We start from the raw sequence: 16,803 nt of genomic DNA, 5'->3' as shown, positions 1-16,803 counted from the left end.
GCCTCAGTGCACATCACCAGATATGGGGAAGTTCGAATATCAACGAAAGTGGTGAACTGCTTATCGAATAAAGGTATTATAAGTTGCAATCTGGCGATTTGTAATGAAGGAAATAAACCAACCTTTATTACCAGAAACAGGTACTACAAATTACCTTTGAATCAGAGAATATTAGCGGAAAAATATGTTACTTGGATGACCACAGCTTCTCTGATCATGGTCACATTAGTTTCAGTCCAGAAGAAAATACTGCAGATGTGGTCACTGGGCTAAACAGGAGAAAAGCGGATTGGAATAAAATTCACACAAATTCTCGATAAACTCTGCTTCTTGGGGTTGGAACTCTCAGTCCCAATTTGAGTGGTGTCCATCGTCACTACGAGAAGCTCAGCTGATAGGTTGTTGGTAGTGGGATGCTCCATATACGGACTAACTGCAGTTGCAGTTGCGGACAATCAGCGGTATCGAGTGAAAAGTCTCAATGAGAGTCCGGCCGGCACTGGCTCTTACTCGAATACTGAGTGCTAATGATACTCGAGTTATTGGCGCCTTTAAATAACCCATGGCCAATGGATCCCGTGGCATTAGACTGGAACGAGTTTGTCCGCATATGGAGCTTGACGAAGATCGCCATCTCCACATACAACACCAACAACAACTCTGCTTGTATCAGCATTTCATTTATACCTGTGAGATGCAGAGACAAAAGGCCATTTTCATCCCAAAAGCAGGCAATTCTTACCATACGAAGGCGAAAGATTTTCGTCCTATTTGTCTTTCTGTCATCCTTTATGCTAAAGACTTCAGAGAGGTTAATAGAAACATATCATATGGTAAAGATCATTGGAGATAGCTTGCCTAGACAATACCATGCATGGGGTAAGAGTAAGTTCACTGAAACAACCCTTTAGGTCCTAGTCACCTACATAGAGGGTTAACAAGCTGTCAAGTAATAAACAATGGTAGCATTTCAGAATATTGGGTGTGCTTTTTTATAATGTAACGCTGACGTCAATGAGGGAAATGACGTTTCTAGGCATCAATATTAACGTAAGAAAAATTTATCTATTGGGTTGCCCTAAAAGTAATGGCTCAAACTTGAATTTTTCTAAGACACCTCTGGTTTTTGGGTATTTTTCTACCCTTTCTGCGTTAATGGGTTAAGTATGGTGTCGTTTTTAAAAATTTACCTGTAAAATGTTAAGCTGCAAATTTGTTGATTGATGATTAAAAGACAGATAAATACATATATATATATATTTATTTTATTGCCTTTTTTTTCTCTAAACTTTTCTGCCAATGCATGAGTACGATTATTTTTGTTCTTGGACGAGAGCTTGACTGGGCAAAGCCTTATACAACAACACATTTTATCAAATCTGAGAATATGTCATTTTCACCTGCTCTCTCACTCTTTTTGTAAAAAATCAAAACAACATCGCTAATTGATACACACACACACAGCATGGCTAATGGATACACACACGACGCAACATAAACGCGTAAACCGCAGCCCAACTTTAATTGTTTTGACTTTATTTTGCATATTACGATGTGTTTTGAAACAATTTTCATATAAATCGAGTTAAATAAATATTAGTTGCACTTTACTTTTCTTACTATTATTTGCACTTTTGGATAGGTTTTTCATATTTAGATCACTTTTCAACTAAAACTTTTATGAGGGCTTAATTTTAGCGTGCGACCGATTAAAGAATTGCGACGAAACTGAGAAAACTAAGCAACAAGTGTTGGATAAATGGAGTCGGGCTCCTTTCGGCAGACCTCTAAATTTGGTCACCTCGGTATTTCGAACATTTGTTGGGTCCGTTTGTAGTCCGATTTCCATTTTTTTTTGCTGTATAGTGCTGAAAAATCCCTACAAAAAAGACCACTTGAGGTCGGGGATATACGACCTTTTTTATACGTATCGCCCAAGGAAGGGGGTATATTAATTTTGTCTTTCCTTTTGCAAAACATCGAATTACCCATTTCTGACCCTATAAAGCATATATATTCTTGATCGTCATGAAAATCTAAGACGATCTAGCCATGTCCGATCGTCTGTCCGTCTATCTGTTCCTCTGCCTGCGATTTCAACAGACAGACAGAAAGACGGACGGACGGCTAGTTTTTAACAGGTAAAAGCATTTTAAAAATTCGGCCGGGCCGAATCTTGGAAACCTACCACCATGGATTCTGCAAAAAAATTATACAAAAATTAGAGCTTGTAAGGGCTTAAGAAGTCAAATCGGGCGATCGGTTTATATGGGGGCTATATCAGGTTATAGACCTATTTTAACCGTACTTAACACAGTTGTTGGAAGTCGTAACAGAACACCTCATCCAAAATTTCATCCAAATCGGACAAAAATTGCGGCTTCCAGAGGCTCAAGATGTCAAATCGGGAGATCGGTTGGTATGGAAGCTATATCAGGTTATAGACCGATTCGGAACGTACTTGGCACAGTTATTTTAAGTTATAGCAGAACACCGCATGCAAAATTTCATCCAAATCGGACAAAAATTGCGACTTGTAAGAGCTAAAAGAAGTCAAATCGGGAGATCGGTTTATATGGGGGCTTTATCAGGTTATAGACCGATTTGAACCGTACTAGGCACAGTTGTTGGAAGTCATAGCAAAGTACCGCATGTTAAATTTCAGCCAAGTCGGACAAAAATTGCGACTTATAAGAGCTAAAGAAGTAAAATCAGGAGATCGGTTTATATGGGGGCTTTATCAGGTTATAGACCGATTTGAACCGTACTAGAAGAATACCTCAAGGGAGTGTACTGTCTTCTCTACTTTGAAATATAGCGATTCACCGTTAAGAAAGCCTAAACACTTGAATGCTTCTTTCAGCACTCCAAATACATGTTTAGCCCAACGGACATCACTTTGCATTTTCATGCCCAGAACATCAAGAGCTTCTGATTGCTCAACATCTACACTGTTGATAGACAAAGATGATCGTAATGATGATCAGCGAATCGTTTGTGTGACAACAAGCAACAGTCTTCCGTGCATTAAAATCTACTTGATTCATTCGACCCCACTCAGAAATGGCCGGCAAATCCTGGCAGAGTGTATCGTCTATAACCGGCCTCTTGTCCTAGTGCACTTTGCCAGACCCTATCAAAGATATCCAAAGCCACAACCTTACTCTCACCAAACTGGTGGGTTGAGCGACTCGAACGTTCCGACAGAAGTGCCATGAGGTCGCCCGTAGAGCGATATCTGCGGAACCCATACCGTTGGTCGCTTAGAAGGCCACTAGACTCTAAATACCTCACAAGATGGTGATTAACTAAATCCTCACGGTGGCCATATATGGTAAATTTGCCATGCTATATGACGGTCCCCGTGGCACTGGACTTATCGAAGGCACTCGACACTGGGTCGGTCATGCCAAACCATTTGAAGACATCGCCAACACATCCCTCCAGCCATGCCTGAAACGCTGGGTCGCGAATTATCTGTGTGGTCGCTAGTCATTTTGGAGTTTAGGGATAGGAAATCGAGGCACCGTAGAGTGAAACAGGAATTTCCCCAAGGCGGGGTGATATCTCCGGTACTGTTTAACCTCTACCTATCCTCCATTCTGCTACCGTGTCTGCATGAATTCTTTCTAGTTGAAAGCCTATCCAGATGGTGATGAAGATAGTCTCTGGGATAGCAGCCCAGTAGATATTGCTAAGACAGCATATAGTTGTGCCTTCGGATGGGAAGGAACTTTTTATCCATGTGGGCCACCTATGGTCCACAGGAGGATAGAGGATACAGCCCGTCTCCGTACTGCTGATGATTGCTGTCTGTACTGCCTTGTTCCCCCTGGGTGGCCCACCTGGGACTTGACCCCAAATTTTTATATAAGTTTCGTATTCTACTGCCAATTACCTTTCATTTGATACCCATATTGCCCCAATCGGTAAACATGTCATTTTTGGACAGTTTTTAGGGGTGGACAGGCCCCTGATGCTTGCGCCAAATTGTTATATCAAATTCGTACTCTACTCTTAAATACGTTTCATACCCATTTGAGTGGGTTTTGGGGTAGGGTGTCCTCCACGGACCCCAAAGTTTTATACCAATTTCCTAATTTTGCTTAAATCGGTGCGGTGTTTCATGAAAATCGGTTCAGTCGTTTTTGGGGTAAGGGCCTCCACCGCACCCTCGCCGACATCATAAATTGGATTAGCACCCTATGTTCAACAGGAGTCATCCTCTAGCATCTGTGAACATTTCATGAAAATCGGTTCAGCCGTATTTGAGTCTACACGGAACAGACAAACAAGCAAAGCGCAACAATTTCATTTTTATATAGTAGATGCATTATGAATAAAACTGCCTATATACGGCGCACCACCGATTTCGCTGAAATTTGATTTTTTGAAATTTGGAATTTTTTTTTTCAAAAAAATGGTTTATTCTCCTTTTTGAATGTGTTGACCCTTATTCGATCTTTGATGCTATTGGTGCTAATGCTAAATGCTCCTTGATTTCTTCGCTATTTGATAGATTATTTACGTTTGTTCCAATAGTCAGGAAGAGGAATTACGGATTACGTTGTCGAGGTCTTTAATGAGTTTTTATCCCATAGGTCGGAGGAGAGTTGGAAGATTTATTGCCAATATCGTAATAAAGCTAAATCAGTAATACGGAGAGTAAGGAGAAATCATTATTCCAAATTGTTTTGGAGACTGAGTTCGGCGGGCATGTGGAGGGTGCTTAAGAAAACTGGTTATGTCGGGGATGATTTGGTTTGATTTTGGATTCCAACCAAATTAACCAGTTTTTTGTTGACATTGACAGTTCAGGCAGTGATGACTTTGATTTTTCAAGTGCAAATGACTCTATATCTTCTTTTTCATTCCGTTGTGTTAACAAAGTAGAAGTTATTGAGGTGAGCTAAATAAGGTCAAATGCGTATCTATTGGCATAGATGGAATTCAGGTCGTTTTATTAAAACTGTCTTCCCATATATGGCTGCTGTTATTATTGTTTATATTTTGATGTCTTCATCATTTCCTCTCGTCTGGAAAAAAGCTCGGGTCATACCAATTCCAACATCTATTGTTGTCGAAGATAGTAGAACATATAATGAATGATCAGATTTTGCAATGTCCGCTGCTTCATGTAGATGATATGCAATATGCATTTCATCAAGGACTTAATACCACACATTTAGTATTGAAACTAACAGGCTGCATACGGGAGAACGTTGATAATGGACGACTTAGCGTAATGGTCTCGCTTGATTTATCTCAATCATTCAATTCTATAAACTTTGTTCGTTTACTTACTTAAGTTACAGGTGTATGTTTGTTGTTTCAAATGGCGTTGAATCGAATGTGCTCCCACTACTTTGAGGACCACTCTTTTTATTCTACATGTTAATGATAGTAGGAGTTGTAGGATAGTAGGAGACATTCATGTTTGACTGACGACATCTTTCTACTTTTTAATGGCAGTTCCACTACACCTTTAATACTAGAGAGTAATATTAATGTGGTGCTAGATAGAGTACTAAACTGGGCTTCAGCCAATTAATTGAAAATAATTCCAACTAAGTCTAAGGCTCTGTTTTTTGGCAGGAATGTGACACCCTTAGACATATTCGTTGGTAACTCTATGATTGAGTTTGTTGATTGGCATAGGTGTTTGGAGACTCCGAGTTATCCTTTAAATCTCATTGACGCCTTGTCTGGAAGGGTTTGAGGCTGTCTCCGTAAGATGTATGTTTCATTTTTCTACCTTTCCGAGTAAGACGAACTCTTGCCCATTCTTTATTAATGTCTCAAGGGCTTTGTGGTTTGGAGGTTTTCTCAGGAACATTGTGAGATTTGTCTATAAGTTTCGACGAAGGGATCGCTTCACATAATCCATCGCTTTCGATGGATTATGTGAACTACAGGAATTTTATACTATTTTACAACGCTTTTTCCAATATTACGCAGTTGCCAATAGAAAGTATGTTTACTTTTTCTCGGTCCACTAGAAATCCACAGTTGTTTATTCCAATAGCAATATAAGCAATATAATGACAAGATCGTACTTGCTGAGAATAGCACGACTTTGGAATAGGCTTCCTCATGAATTACGCATTATTTCTCATTCTAACAACATTTTTCGTCTAAAATTGCTTAAGTTGGTTTGCGTCCGATGGCTAATTAAATATTTGGTTCCTCTTGCATTGCTTTTCCACCGTGACTATGTCTATATCTAAAGATACGGAGGCCACCGTAGCGCAGAGGTTAGCATGTCCGCCTATGACGCTGAACGCCTGAGTTCGAATCCTGGCTAATGCTGGCAACATTTGTGAGGTACTATGCCATGTAAAATTTCTCTCCAAAGAGGTGTCGCACTGCGCACGCCGTTCGGACCCGGCTATAAAAAGGAGGCCCCTTATCATTGCTCTTAAACTTGAACCGGACTTTACTCATTGATATGTGGGAAGTTTGCCCCTGTTCCTTAGTGGAATGTTCGTGGGCAAAATTTGTATTTGTATATCTATATCTTGACCTTTTGTGCACTGGGACCAATATTGTAACTCTCAATTTTTCGGCGTATTTAACTTGTTGTCTTTCTCTTGAAATTTTATGGCTGGTGAGCCAAAGGCTATAGGCAACTTTATTATATATTTTTTTTTATTTTAGATTTAATTGGAACCTAAGAATTACTCAGGTTGTGTTATCAATGTAATATTTTTAAAGACCTTATAGGACTCTTATTACAAAGAAGGGTTAATAAATGAACTGAAAAAAAAATCATAAGATCTCTAAAGAAAAATATTTCGCCTGACGCGATATGTAGCCAAAAATTGAAGAAATCGGGGTTGCAGCCTATAAAGTGCATTTTTCCGCATTGTATTACTGCTAAATAGGCCAGATGGCTTTACATTTCATGTGTTGAAATAAATGAAATGAAAATAGAAAACGTTTCGATCTGTTTCAAACTTGCGTTTCATTAGGATAACTCTATGGGTGAAGATATGCCAAAGCTACTTCACTGGGATTCAATTATTTCTAAATAAATTCACTACAGTACTAATTGTTTGCCAATTGCAAACTTTTTTTCTCACCTTGCTTGTTTACTGTAAATTTGAAAGCACTGTCGGTTTTGAGTTGAGTCTCTTCTCTGAAGGAATATCTGTTATGGCTTGCATATTGAAGTAGTCGGCATTTCCTTATTCTTCAAATAATTCAGTGCTTAAGAGAAGCAAAGTTTTCGAAAATCCATACATTTTTGTTTGTCAACATATTTATTGCCTTCATAAAAATTGGATGTAAAAAAAAAACAAAACTAGGCAAACACATTCTCCACAACTATTGGCTCATATTCAAAGCAGACATGTCCGCACTGGAATCTGCTAAATAATAGGATGTGTCTTCAGCTACTTCCAGTTCATCATCGCAATACATTTTACGCATTCGCTCTTTGTAACTGTGAAAAACAGAAATAAACCCATTAGATGGTTTTCAAGACAAGCACATTTCCTAAAAATCAAAAAGATGTTTTTTATAAAAAAAAACTAACATTTCACTATCTGGATTGTTTTCTTGATTTCGGCATTTTTCCAATTTCTTTTCGATTAATTTAACTCTATCCCTAAGAGGTAGCTCATACTGCTTGACCATTATACGGATTTCTAAAAATAAAATTTATTAATGCAAACAACTATGTATACAAATTTAGGAGACCAACTCACTTCTTATAGCTTCTATCAGAGCCGGTAACTTTTCTCTGGCACCATTCAGTAAATTGTCTGTAACATAACTATCAAGATTTTCTTGTTCTCTACCGGCAGCGTGTAATATGGCCGCCAATGCTATCTGCGAGGGTGCATACAAAAGGCAGGCATCTGTGAAGAACGTCTTCTCGATGAAGCTGTCTATGTGAGGACGTAGACGTTCAGGATTTATCATAGAACTGCGAGTCTGTCAAAAAAAAAAAATAGTTTACTACTCAAGAGGATATGAGATATGACAAAAATGCAATATTTACCTACCTTTATATCTATTAAAAATCCTTCTACAGGTCTATATGGATTGTGAATGGTTAAATAATAGTTCAGATGTTGCATTAGCAGCAACTCATTTGATAAAATAATGTCCATAGCTTTGTTGCGATCTCCTTTGATATTGCCCACAAATTGACCAATAGACACATTGAATTCCTCAACTTTACAAGCCAAATAAACACAAGTGGCCCTAAAAAGCAAAGTAAAAGAACGCAGATAGATAGTATTATATATGGTCACAGGTAGTATATAACAAGGACTATGACAGAACATACAATAATTCCTTGGGATGGTAATCCATGGCAGAATTGTGTAAAAAGAATCTTTTGAAGTAATGAATGACAGTTCCCACCACACATTTAGGCATGGCCGGCTCAAACCTTCGGCAAAAATCATTTAAATAAATTTCATATTGTTTAAGCAGTAAATGTTCCTCTGTTGCATCGAGAAATAATTCCTGGCGCTGTTGCTCCTGAAATCACAAAGTAGTTTATTTAGTAGCTGCAATATTTCAATTTTCCACCAATAGTAGTACAAAAATGCTATCCGTAAAATGCGAATGGTAAGTTTCTCTACCAGTTGCTTACTTACATTCAATTGTGCTCCATGAGTTTCAATGAATTTTTGGTTCCGTTTCAATCGCAAGTCATTTAACTGATCCAGATTAGAGAATGTCCAATACTTTTTCTGAGAACTTAAAGGATACATCTTTCTGTCGGCTGGAACGTTAAACTTTGCAAAAGTCGTTGGGTGGCAGGGGAAATTGTTTTGTTTATTTTTTTGTCCAGTTACTTCAGCTCCCCTACGCTATGGACTACGCTGGGTTAAAGCGGTCGCCGGTATCCGAAAAAACGGTTATTCGATTTGATATGCATAAATTGCATGGGACTTTGGCACTCAAAGATTAGCTGTACTATTCCTATTAGAACGCAGGGTTCATTGAATAAGGTTAAAGGCCTAGTTATGCTCTCGTCAGGATTCACTGAATAAGGTTAAGCCAAGCGATCAGCCGACATACAATTTTTTAATTTTTGGCAGTACTTGGCATTAAGGATGTCTTTTTTCACGTTTTCTTCTATTTGATGACACTTTCAATCGGCAGATTTGACATCCTTAATGATGATCATGGGGCCTATCCACTTAATGTTTTCGCAAGTGACCTAAACATCTATTAGTCAATCCTGTGCTCTCGTCAATGTACTGTAAATTTAGCTGTATTCGAGCTGTCTTTCCAACCGAAACGGGAGAGAATGATATATCGGTTGTTGTTGTTGTTGTTGTAGCAGTTTATTGTGTACTATCTTTCGTCTGCTTGATTCTGTTGAGTGTCAAGACCCAGGAACTCCGCGACTAAGATGGGGTGCGTCCACAGGGATCTGGGTCTGAGTCGAGTGGGTCTGGCCGGGCAGTTGTTGTTGTTGTAGCAGTTTATTGTGTACTATCTTTCGTCTGCTTGATTCTGTTGAGTGTCAAGACCCAGGAACTCCGCGACTAAGATGGGGTGCGTCCACAGGGATCTGGGTCTGAGTCGAGTGGGTCTGGCCGGGCAGTTAAACAGGTGACGTGTATCGTGCGGTTCCTGGTTACAGTCGGGACATACATCTTGCACGTCGGCATCAATCCTAGCTCTGTGGGAATTGAGGCGGCTGCATCTGCCGGAACGTAATTGAGCCAGAATCACTCTGGTTTGCCGGGGGAGGTCGATTTCTTCGGGTGCAATGGGTGGCGGTCGTTCTCCGAGGACTACATTCACCCGGTAGCCAGTTAACGCGTCTGCTACCGTGTGTGCATGAATGTTGTTCAGACCCGCTTGATATGCCGCTTGATCTAGAGGTTCTCTCTTGTAGCGCTGGACCTCACGCTCTAGATCATGTAGATCTACCTTAAGGCTTCTGGGCGGTGGGTATCTATCCACAAGATGATGATTTGGATGATTTCTGCGATAACAGCCCAAAAGGTATTGCTTAGACAGCATGTAGTTATGTCTTCGCACTGGTAGGATCTTTGTCTCCTGATGGAGGTGGTCCACATGAGAACTAAGGAGGCAGCCCGTCGCAGTTCGGAGGGCGGCATTCTGACAGATCTGAATATTATTCCACTGCGTGTCACAAAGCTGACGCGACCACACTGGCGCTGCATAACTTACCACAGACCGGCCAATTGCTTTGTACGTGGTCAACAAGGTTTCTTTGTCTGCACCCCAAGTGCTGCCAGCGAGTGACTTGAGGACCTTGTTTCTACTTTTGACTTTATTGCAGATTGCTGTGGCATGTGGGGAGAAAGTGTAGGAGCTGTCAAATGTGACGCCAAGTATTTTGGGACACTTGATGGTCGGAATCATTTCTCCATCGACCATCACAGTCAGCTCAGAATTCACCTCACGCGTATTTGTAGTGAACAGTGTGGCTGAAGATTTGGTGGCGGATATCTTCAGATTTCTTGCAGCGAAATATGAGGCAAGCTCGTTGAGGTAGACGTTCAACCTATCGCAGATGTCATCAATGGGTGGGGGGCCTGATGCCATGATCGTACAGTCGTCCGCATATGATACGATCTCTATGCCGTCTGGAGGAGGTGGGATGGAGGATAGGTAGAGGTTAAACAGAGCCGGAGATATCACCCCACCTTGGGGAGCTCCCTGTTTCACTCTACGGTGTTTTGACTTCTTATCCCTAAATTCCACAAATGACTGGCGGCCACACAGATAATTCGCGACCCAACGGTTCAGGCCTGGCTGGAGGGACGTGTTGGCGATGTCCTCAAATAATTTGGCATGTCCTATCACCGTCCTATCACATGGCCTGGGTTGATTGAAGCCACGGCAAATGTGTGTGGTGATGGCATGCAAAGCTGTTGTTGTGCTGTGCAGTCTCCGAAATCCGTGTTGATGCCCGGCGAATGGAAATTCTCCTACGAGGCTCGGGAGGAGTAATGCCTCAAGCGTCTTAGCCACTGGTGAGAGAAGGGAGATCGGTCTGTACGACTCCCCCAAACTCGGGTCCTTACCAGGCTTCAGTAGCGGGATCACTCTGCCCATTTTTCAGACATCGGGAACTATAAGAGTGTTCAATGACAGGTTAAGGACTGTGGTAAGGTACTCAACTCCAGGTAAATCCAGATTCTTCAGCATCAATGTAGAGATTCCGTCGGGGCCCAACGCCTTGGAAGGTTTGGCGCCACGGATGACATTCGTAACTTCGCCCACGGTAAATTGTGATGGCTGTTCATCGGCTCGGAGACCACGAATACGGCGAATAATAAATTGACGGTTGAACAACCTGGCGCATCTCTTCGGATCAGTCACGGTTAACTCGCCAAAAGTGACTGAGGTCCTGTCGTCCCGTCTACCGGGGTTCGAGAGAGATTTAACAGTGGCCCACAATTTGCCTGCACCGGTGCCTAAGTTACATTGCTCCAAGTGTTCCAGCCACAAATTCCGCTTATGTTCGTTGACTACCCTGTTTATTTCCAGATTCAGCTCGCTGATTCTGGGGTTAGCGGGGTCCATAGCACGAATCCCATCACGCTAGTCTGCGAGTACCACTGCTTGCGCCGGGAAATTGGGTCGCACTTGCGGTATTCGACCGGCTGGTATAAAGCGAGCGGCTGCTGCGTTGATGATATCTCGGAATTTCCTCTCGGCCACAAGCACATCAGAGGGGGGTGGTAGTTTATTGAAGCGGCGATTGGTATACTCTCTGAAGCCAGTCCAATTGGCCTTCTTGTAATTGATGAACGTCCGGCGCTCAGAAGTTATGAAGTCGGGTGGTCGGTCGATGGTGAGGATTATGGGGAGGTGGTCTGACCCCAAAGAGATGACGGCTTGCCAGGATACGTCACTCAGGAGATCAGGGGATGCGAGCTGCTGCACCTCCTCGCAATCCTAGTGGGGGCATCCTCATTCACCGTGCAAAACGTGGAGCTATCTATCTGCTGTGCAAAAGCTATGCCACGCTGGTCGTTACCTAGGGGAGAATGCCATGACGTGTGATGTGCATTAAAATCCACCAGAACCAGACGACTATGGCCAGATAGCAACCCACTAATGTCGGGCTGTAGGCCTGGCCATTAATCGGGACACAGCTACCAACCGGCGGTATATACACGTTGTATATCTCTATCTCGGCAGTACCAGACCTGACTGCTACCCCCATACATTCCATGTATGGGTCACTAGCGTCAAGCGCAGGCGAGATAGGTCTATACTGCACGGAATGGTGTATAACGAAGGCCAATCCCCCACCTCCATTCCTTGAGCGATCCTTACGTAGCACATTTTAGCCGTGACAACTGTGCAAGCTGCAGGTGTTAGTCAGCTTTGTCTCCTGGATCGCTGCGACCGATATGCTCTTCCGACTCATGAAATCTACAATCTCATCAATCTTGCCTCGCAGTCCATTGCAGTTTAACGATACATTTCCTGACACTGGCCTGGCAATAGTAGGGCTAGGGTGCTGTCGTTGCATAAATTGCCGTACGGGAGAGGTCGGGGGGGTCACATAGTCCGACGACGAGGACGCCGAAGGCGACGCTTGTGACCCACTGCTGGCTATGTTCGCACAACACCTAGCGACATAGCCAGTATGACTATACTCCCGTAGCGAGGTTAGGCCAGAGCAAGAACAGAAATGTACCCACTCCAAGCACCGGTTACACCTCACCGACACTGACCGATGATGAAGGCGGTTCTGGCAAACGGAACAGAACCAGGGTCCGGGGTTCTTTTCAATCCCGGCACGGACCAGAAGCATACGGAGAAGGCACTCCGGGATGTGCCTCTCCCATGACGAAAAAAGACGAACACGTACACTGAGGCGGCAGCCCTTGCCGATGAAGATTCCATCGGGTCAATCCGGTGCGTACAACCGCCTGCCATGGGATTGTATATATCGGTCCTTTTAGTTAGCTCCAAGATGGGGATATGGACTGTATTTGGATCTATGCGTATGTTCTTTCAGGCAGAGCTCTGTGTCATAACGATAGCCGCAAAAGAAATTCTGGGAAGGGATTTAGAGTGTTCGAAATCAGGATATATGCCGGCCCTGTAGGCCGCGGGTTCTAGAAACGTGAGATCAAAATTTGTGGAATCCCTCAATAGACTGTGGTTTTACGACATACATATATAATCATAATATGGTTTATCAGATACGATGGCGCCGTATTTACCCTCGACCCCAACACTCAAATTTGTAATTTCTCCTACTATCGACAGTAAATTTTAATAAATTGCACTGAGAAACGATAATTTTAGGCAGTACTTGGCATTTAGGATGTGAACTTGTTCTCTTTTTACATTCATTCTTTGTTTACATGTTCTCCTATTTGATTGGAACGCAAGGCGGATTTAAAAAGGAGGTCCCACGCGAACTGCTGTTAACATTCGGCCAGGTTTGACGGTATTAAGATGTCAGATTTTCTCTTGTTGTCATCTTCTTTCTCGCAAATTCTCTGCTCATGTACGCACACGTAAACACACACGCACACAAATTTTTACTTTGTGTGTTGGCAAAACGTCTATCAGCTTGATGGTGGATTGCACCATATGATTTGTGGTTGTTGTACAAATGAGACCACCTTTAATTATTTCACCACACAAACAGAAGGTGTTTTATAGTCTTCTTTTCTTCGATGTCCTCACAGCTTCTGCAAAAGACGTTACTGGCAATCTTCAGTCTGTCAGCATGTTTTCCGATTAGACCTGTGACCTGTCATAACGGACACAATGACTGAGATGTCTATTGTAGCCAATGACAGCAGAGCAGTAGATCTCTTCAAGCCTAGATTAGGCCACATAGTTTTGGAATGCTCACAGCCTCCTCTTTGTGACCATCTATCAATCGTTGCCCTTCGGACAGATAGTACACTTCACGAGAAAACATTTTACTCTGCTGTTTACGGTACACTACCTGGTAATTATGTCATGGTTATACCAATGTACAGTTCAGCAGAGAAAGATCAGCTTTACAAAAAAAAATTAGTTGTTCACACAACGAGGCTCTAACAGCGAAAATGTATTATATTGCCACTTGGCATTAAGGATGTATTTTTTCACGTTTTCTTCTATTTGATGACACTTTCAATCGGCAGATTTGACATCCTTAATGATGATCATGGGGCCTATCCACTTAATGTTTTCGCAAGTGACCTAAACATCTATTAGTCAATCCTGTGCTCTCGCCAATGTACTGTAAATTTAGCTGTATTCGAGCTGTCTTTCCAACCGAAACGGGAGATAATGATATATCGGTTGTTGTTGTTGTTGTAGCAGTTTATTGTGTACTATCTTTCGTCTGCTTGATTCTGTTGAGTGTCAAGACCCAGGAACTCCGCGATAACAGCCTAGAAGGTATTGCTTAGACAGCATGTAGTTATGTCTTCGCACTGGTAGGATCTTTGTCTCCTGATGGAGGTGGTCCACATGAGAACTAAGGAGACAGCCCGTCGCAGTTCGGAGGGCGGCATTCTGACAGATCTGAATATTATTCCACTGCGTGTCACAAAGTTGACGTGACCACACTGGCGCTGCATAACTTACCACAGACCGGCCAATTGCTTTGTACGTAGTCAACAAGGTTTCTTTGTCTGCAACCCAAGTGCTGCCAGCGAGTGACTTGAGGACCTTGTTTCTACTTTTGACTTTATTGCAGATTGCTGTGGCATGTGGGGAGAAAGTGTAGGAGCTGTCAAATGTGACGCCAAGTATTTTGGGACACTTGATGGTCGGAATCATTTCTCCATCGACCATCACAGTCAGCTCAGAATTCACCTCACGCGTATTTGTAGTGAACAGTGTGGCTGAAGATTTGGTGGCGGATATCTTCAGATTTCTTGCAGCGAAATATGAGGCAAGCTCGTTGAGGTAGACGTTCAACCTATCGCAGATGTCATCAATGGGTGGGGGTCTGATGCCATGATCGTACAGTCGTCCGCATATGATACGATCTCTATGCCGTCTGGAGGAGGTGGGATGGAGGATAGGTAGAGGTTAAACAGAGCCGGAGATATCACCCCACCTTGGGGAGCTCCCTGTTTCACTCTACGGTGTTTTGACTTCTTATCCCTAAATTCCACAAATGACTGGCGGCCACACAGATAATTCGCGACCCAACGTTTCAGGCCTGGCTGGAGGGACGTTTTGGCGATGTCCTCAAATAATTTGGCATGTCCTATCACCGTCCTATCACATGGCCTGGGTTGATTGAAGCCACGGCAAATGTGTGTGGTGATGGCATGCAAAGCTGTTGTTGTGCTGTGCAGTCTCCGAAATCCGTGTTGATGCTCGGCGAATGGAAATTCTCCTACGAGGCTCGGGAGGAGTAATGCCTCAAGCGTCTTAGCCACTGGTGAGAGAAGGGAAATCGGTCTGTACGACTCCCCCAAACTCGGGTCCTTACCAGGCTTCAGTAGCGGGATCACTCTGCCCATTTTCCAGACATCGGGAACTATAAGAGTGTTCAATGACAGGTTAAGGACTGTGGTAAGGTACTCAGGTAAATCCAGATTCTTCAGCATCAATGTAGAGATTCCGTCGGGGCCCAACGCCTTGGAAGGTTTGGCGCCACGGATGACATTCGTAACTTCGCCCACGGTAAATTGTGATGGCTGTTCATCGGCTCGGAGACCACGAATACGGCGAATGGCTCTCCTCCTTGCCCTGTCTCTCTCGGGATGCACAATAAATTGACGGTTGAACAACCTGGCGCATCTCTTCGGATCAGTCACGGTTAACTCGCCAAAAGTGACTGAGGTCCTGTCGTCCCGTCTACCGGGGTTCGAGAGAGATTTAACAGTGGCCCACAATTTGCCTGCACCGGTGCCTAAGTTACATTGCTCCAAGTGTTCCAGCCACAAATTCCGCTTATGTTCGTTGACTACCCTGTTTATTTCCAGATTCAGCTCGCTGATTCTGGGGTTAGCGGGGTCCATAGCACGAATCCCATCACGCTAGTCTGCGAGTACCACTGCTTGCGCCGGGAAATTGGGTCGCACTTGCGGTATTCGACCGGCTGGTATAAAGCGAGCGGCTGCTGCGTTGATGATGTCTCGGAATTTCCTCTCGGCCACAAGCACATCAGAGGGGGGTGGCAGTTCATTGAAGCGGCGATTGGTATACTCTCTGAAGCTAGTCCACTTGGCCTTCTTGTAATTGATGAACGTCCGGCGCTCAGAGGTTATGAAGTCGGGTGGTCGGTCGATGGTGAGGATTATGGGGAGGTGGTCTGACCCCAAAGAGATGACGGCTTGCCAGGATACGTCACTCAGGAGATCAGGGGATGCGATTGAGATGTCTGGCGAGCTGCTGCACCTCCTCGTAATCCTAGTGGGGGCATCCTCATTCACCGTGCAAAACGTGGAGCTATCTATCTGCTCTGCCAAAGCTATGCCACGCTGGTCGTTACCTAGGGGAGAATGCCATGACGAGTGATGTGCATTAAAATCCCCCAGAACCAGACGACTATGGCCAGATAGCAACCCACTAATGTCGGGGCTGTAGGCCTGGCCATTAATCGGGACACAGCTGCCAACCGGCGGTATATACACGTTGTATATCTCTATCTCGGCAGTACCAGACCTGACTGCTACCCCCATACATTCCATGTATGGGTCACTAGCGTCAAGCGCAGGCGAGATAGGTCTATACTACACGGAATGGTGTATAACGAAGGCCAATCCCCCACCTCCATTCCTTGAGCGATCCTTACGTAGCACATTGTAGCCGTGACAACTGTGCAAGCTGCAGGTGTTAGTCAGCTTTGTCTCCTGGATCGCTGCGACCGATATG

At 43.4% G+C, this 16,803-nt stretch overlaps 2 protein-coding genes across 2 annotated transcripts in view; one reads left to right on the top strand and one right to left on the bottom strand.

Annotated features, from left to right (window-relative positions):
- The window catches only part of LOC131997987 (uncharacterized), a 71,544-nt gene that overhangs the window by 5,670 nt on the left and 49,071 nt on the right, over positions 1 to 16,803 (top strand). The window lies entirely within an intron of this gene.
- Positions 7,240 to 8,848, bottom strand: LOC131997734 (cyclin-H-like). Its single transcript, XM_059369174.1, has 6 exons — positions 8,613 to 8,848; positions 8,297 to 8,493; positions 8,010 to 8,211; positions 7,710 to 7,938; positions 7,538 to 7,649; positions 7,240 to 7,444 (listed from the first exon to the last, which is right to left on the bottom strand). Exons 1-6 carry the CDS (start codon positions 8,727 to 8,729, stop codon positions 7,327 to 7,329), a joined length of 975 nt encoding a protein of 324 aa, XP_059225157.1. The 5' UTR covers positions 8,730 to 8,848; the 3' UTR covers positions 7,240 to 7,326.

Source organism: Stomoxys calcitrans, chromosome 5 (assembly GCF_963082655.1).
Source record: "Stomoxys calcitrans chromosome 5, idStoCalc2.1, whole genome shotgun sequence".
Taxonomy (NCBI): Eukaryota; Metazoa; Arthropoda; class Insecta; order Diptera; family Muscidae; genus Stomoxys; species Stomoxys calcitrans.
This window is presented reverse-complemented; position numbering and strand designations above follow the sequence as displayed.

Coding starts and splice junctions, on each gene's coding strand:
- LOC131997734 (XM_059369174.1), bottom strand. CDS start 8,729: ATGTATCCTTTAAGTTCTCAGAAAAAGTATTGGACATTCTCTAATCTG. Junction 8,494..8,612: donor CTCATGGAGCACAATTGAAT/GTAAGTAAGCAA, acceptor TTGTGATTTCAG/GAGCAACAGCGCCAGGAATT. Junction 8,212..8,296: donor TACCATCCCAAGGAATTATT/GTATGTTCTGTC, acceptor TTTGCTTTTTAG/GGCCACTTGTGTTTATTTGG.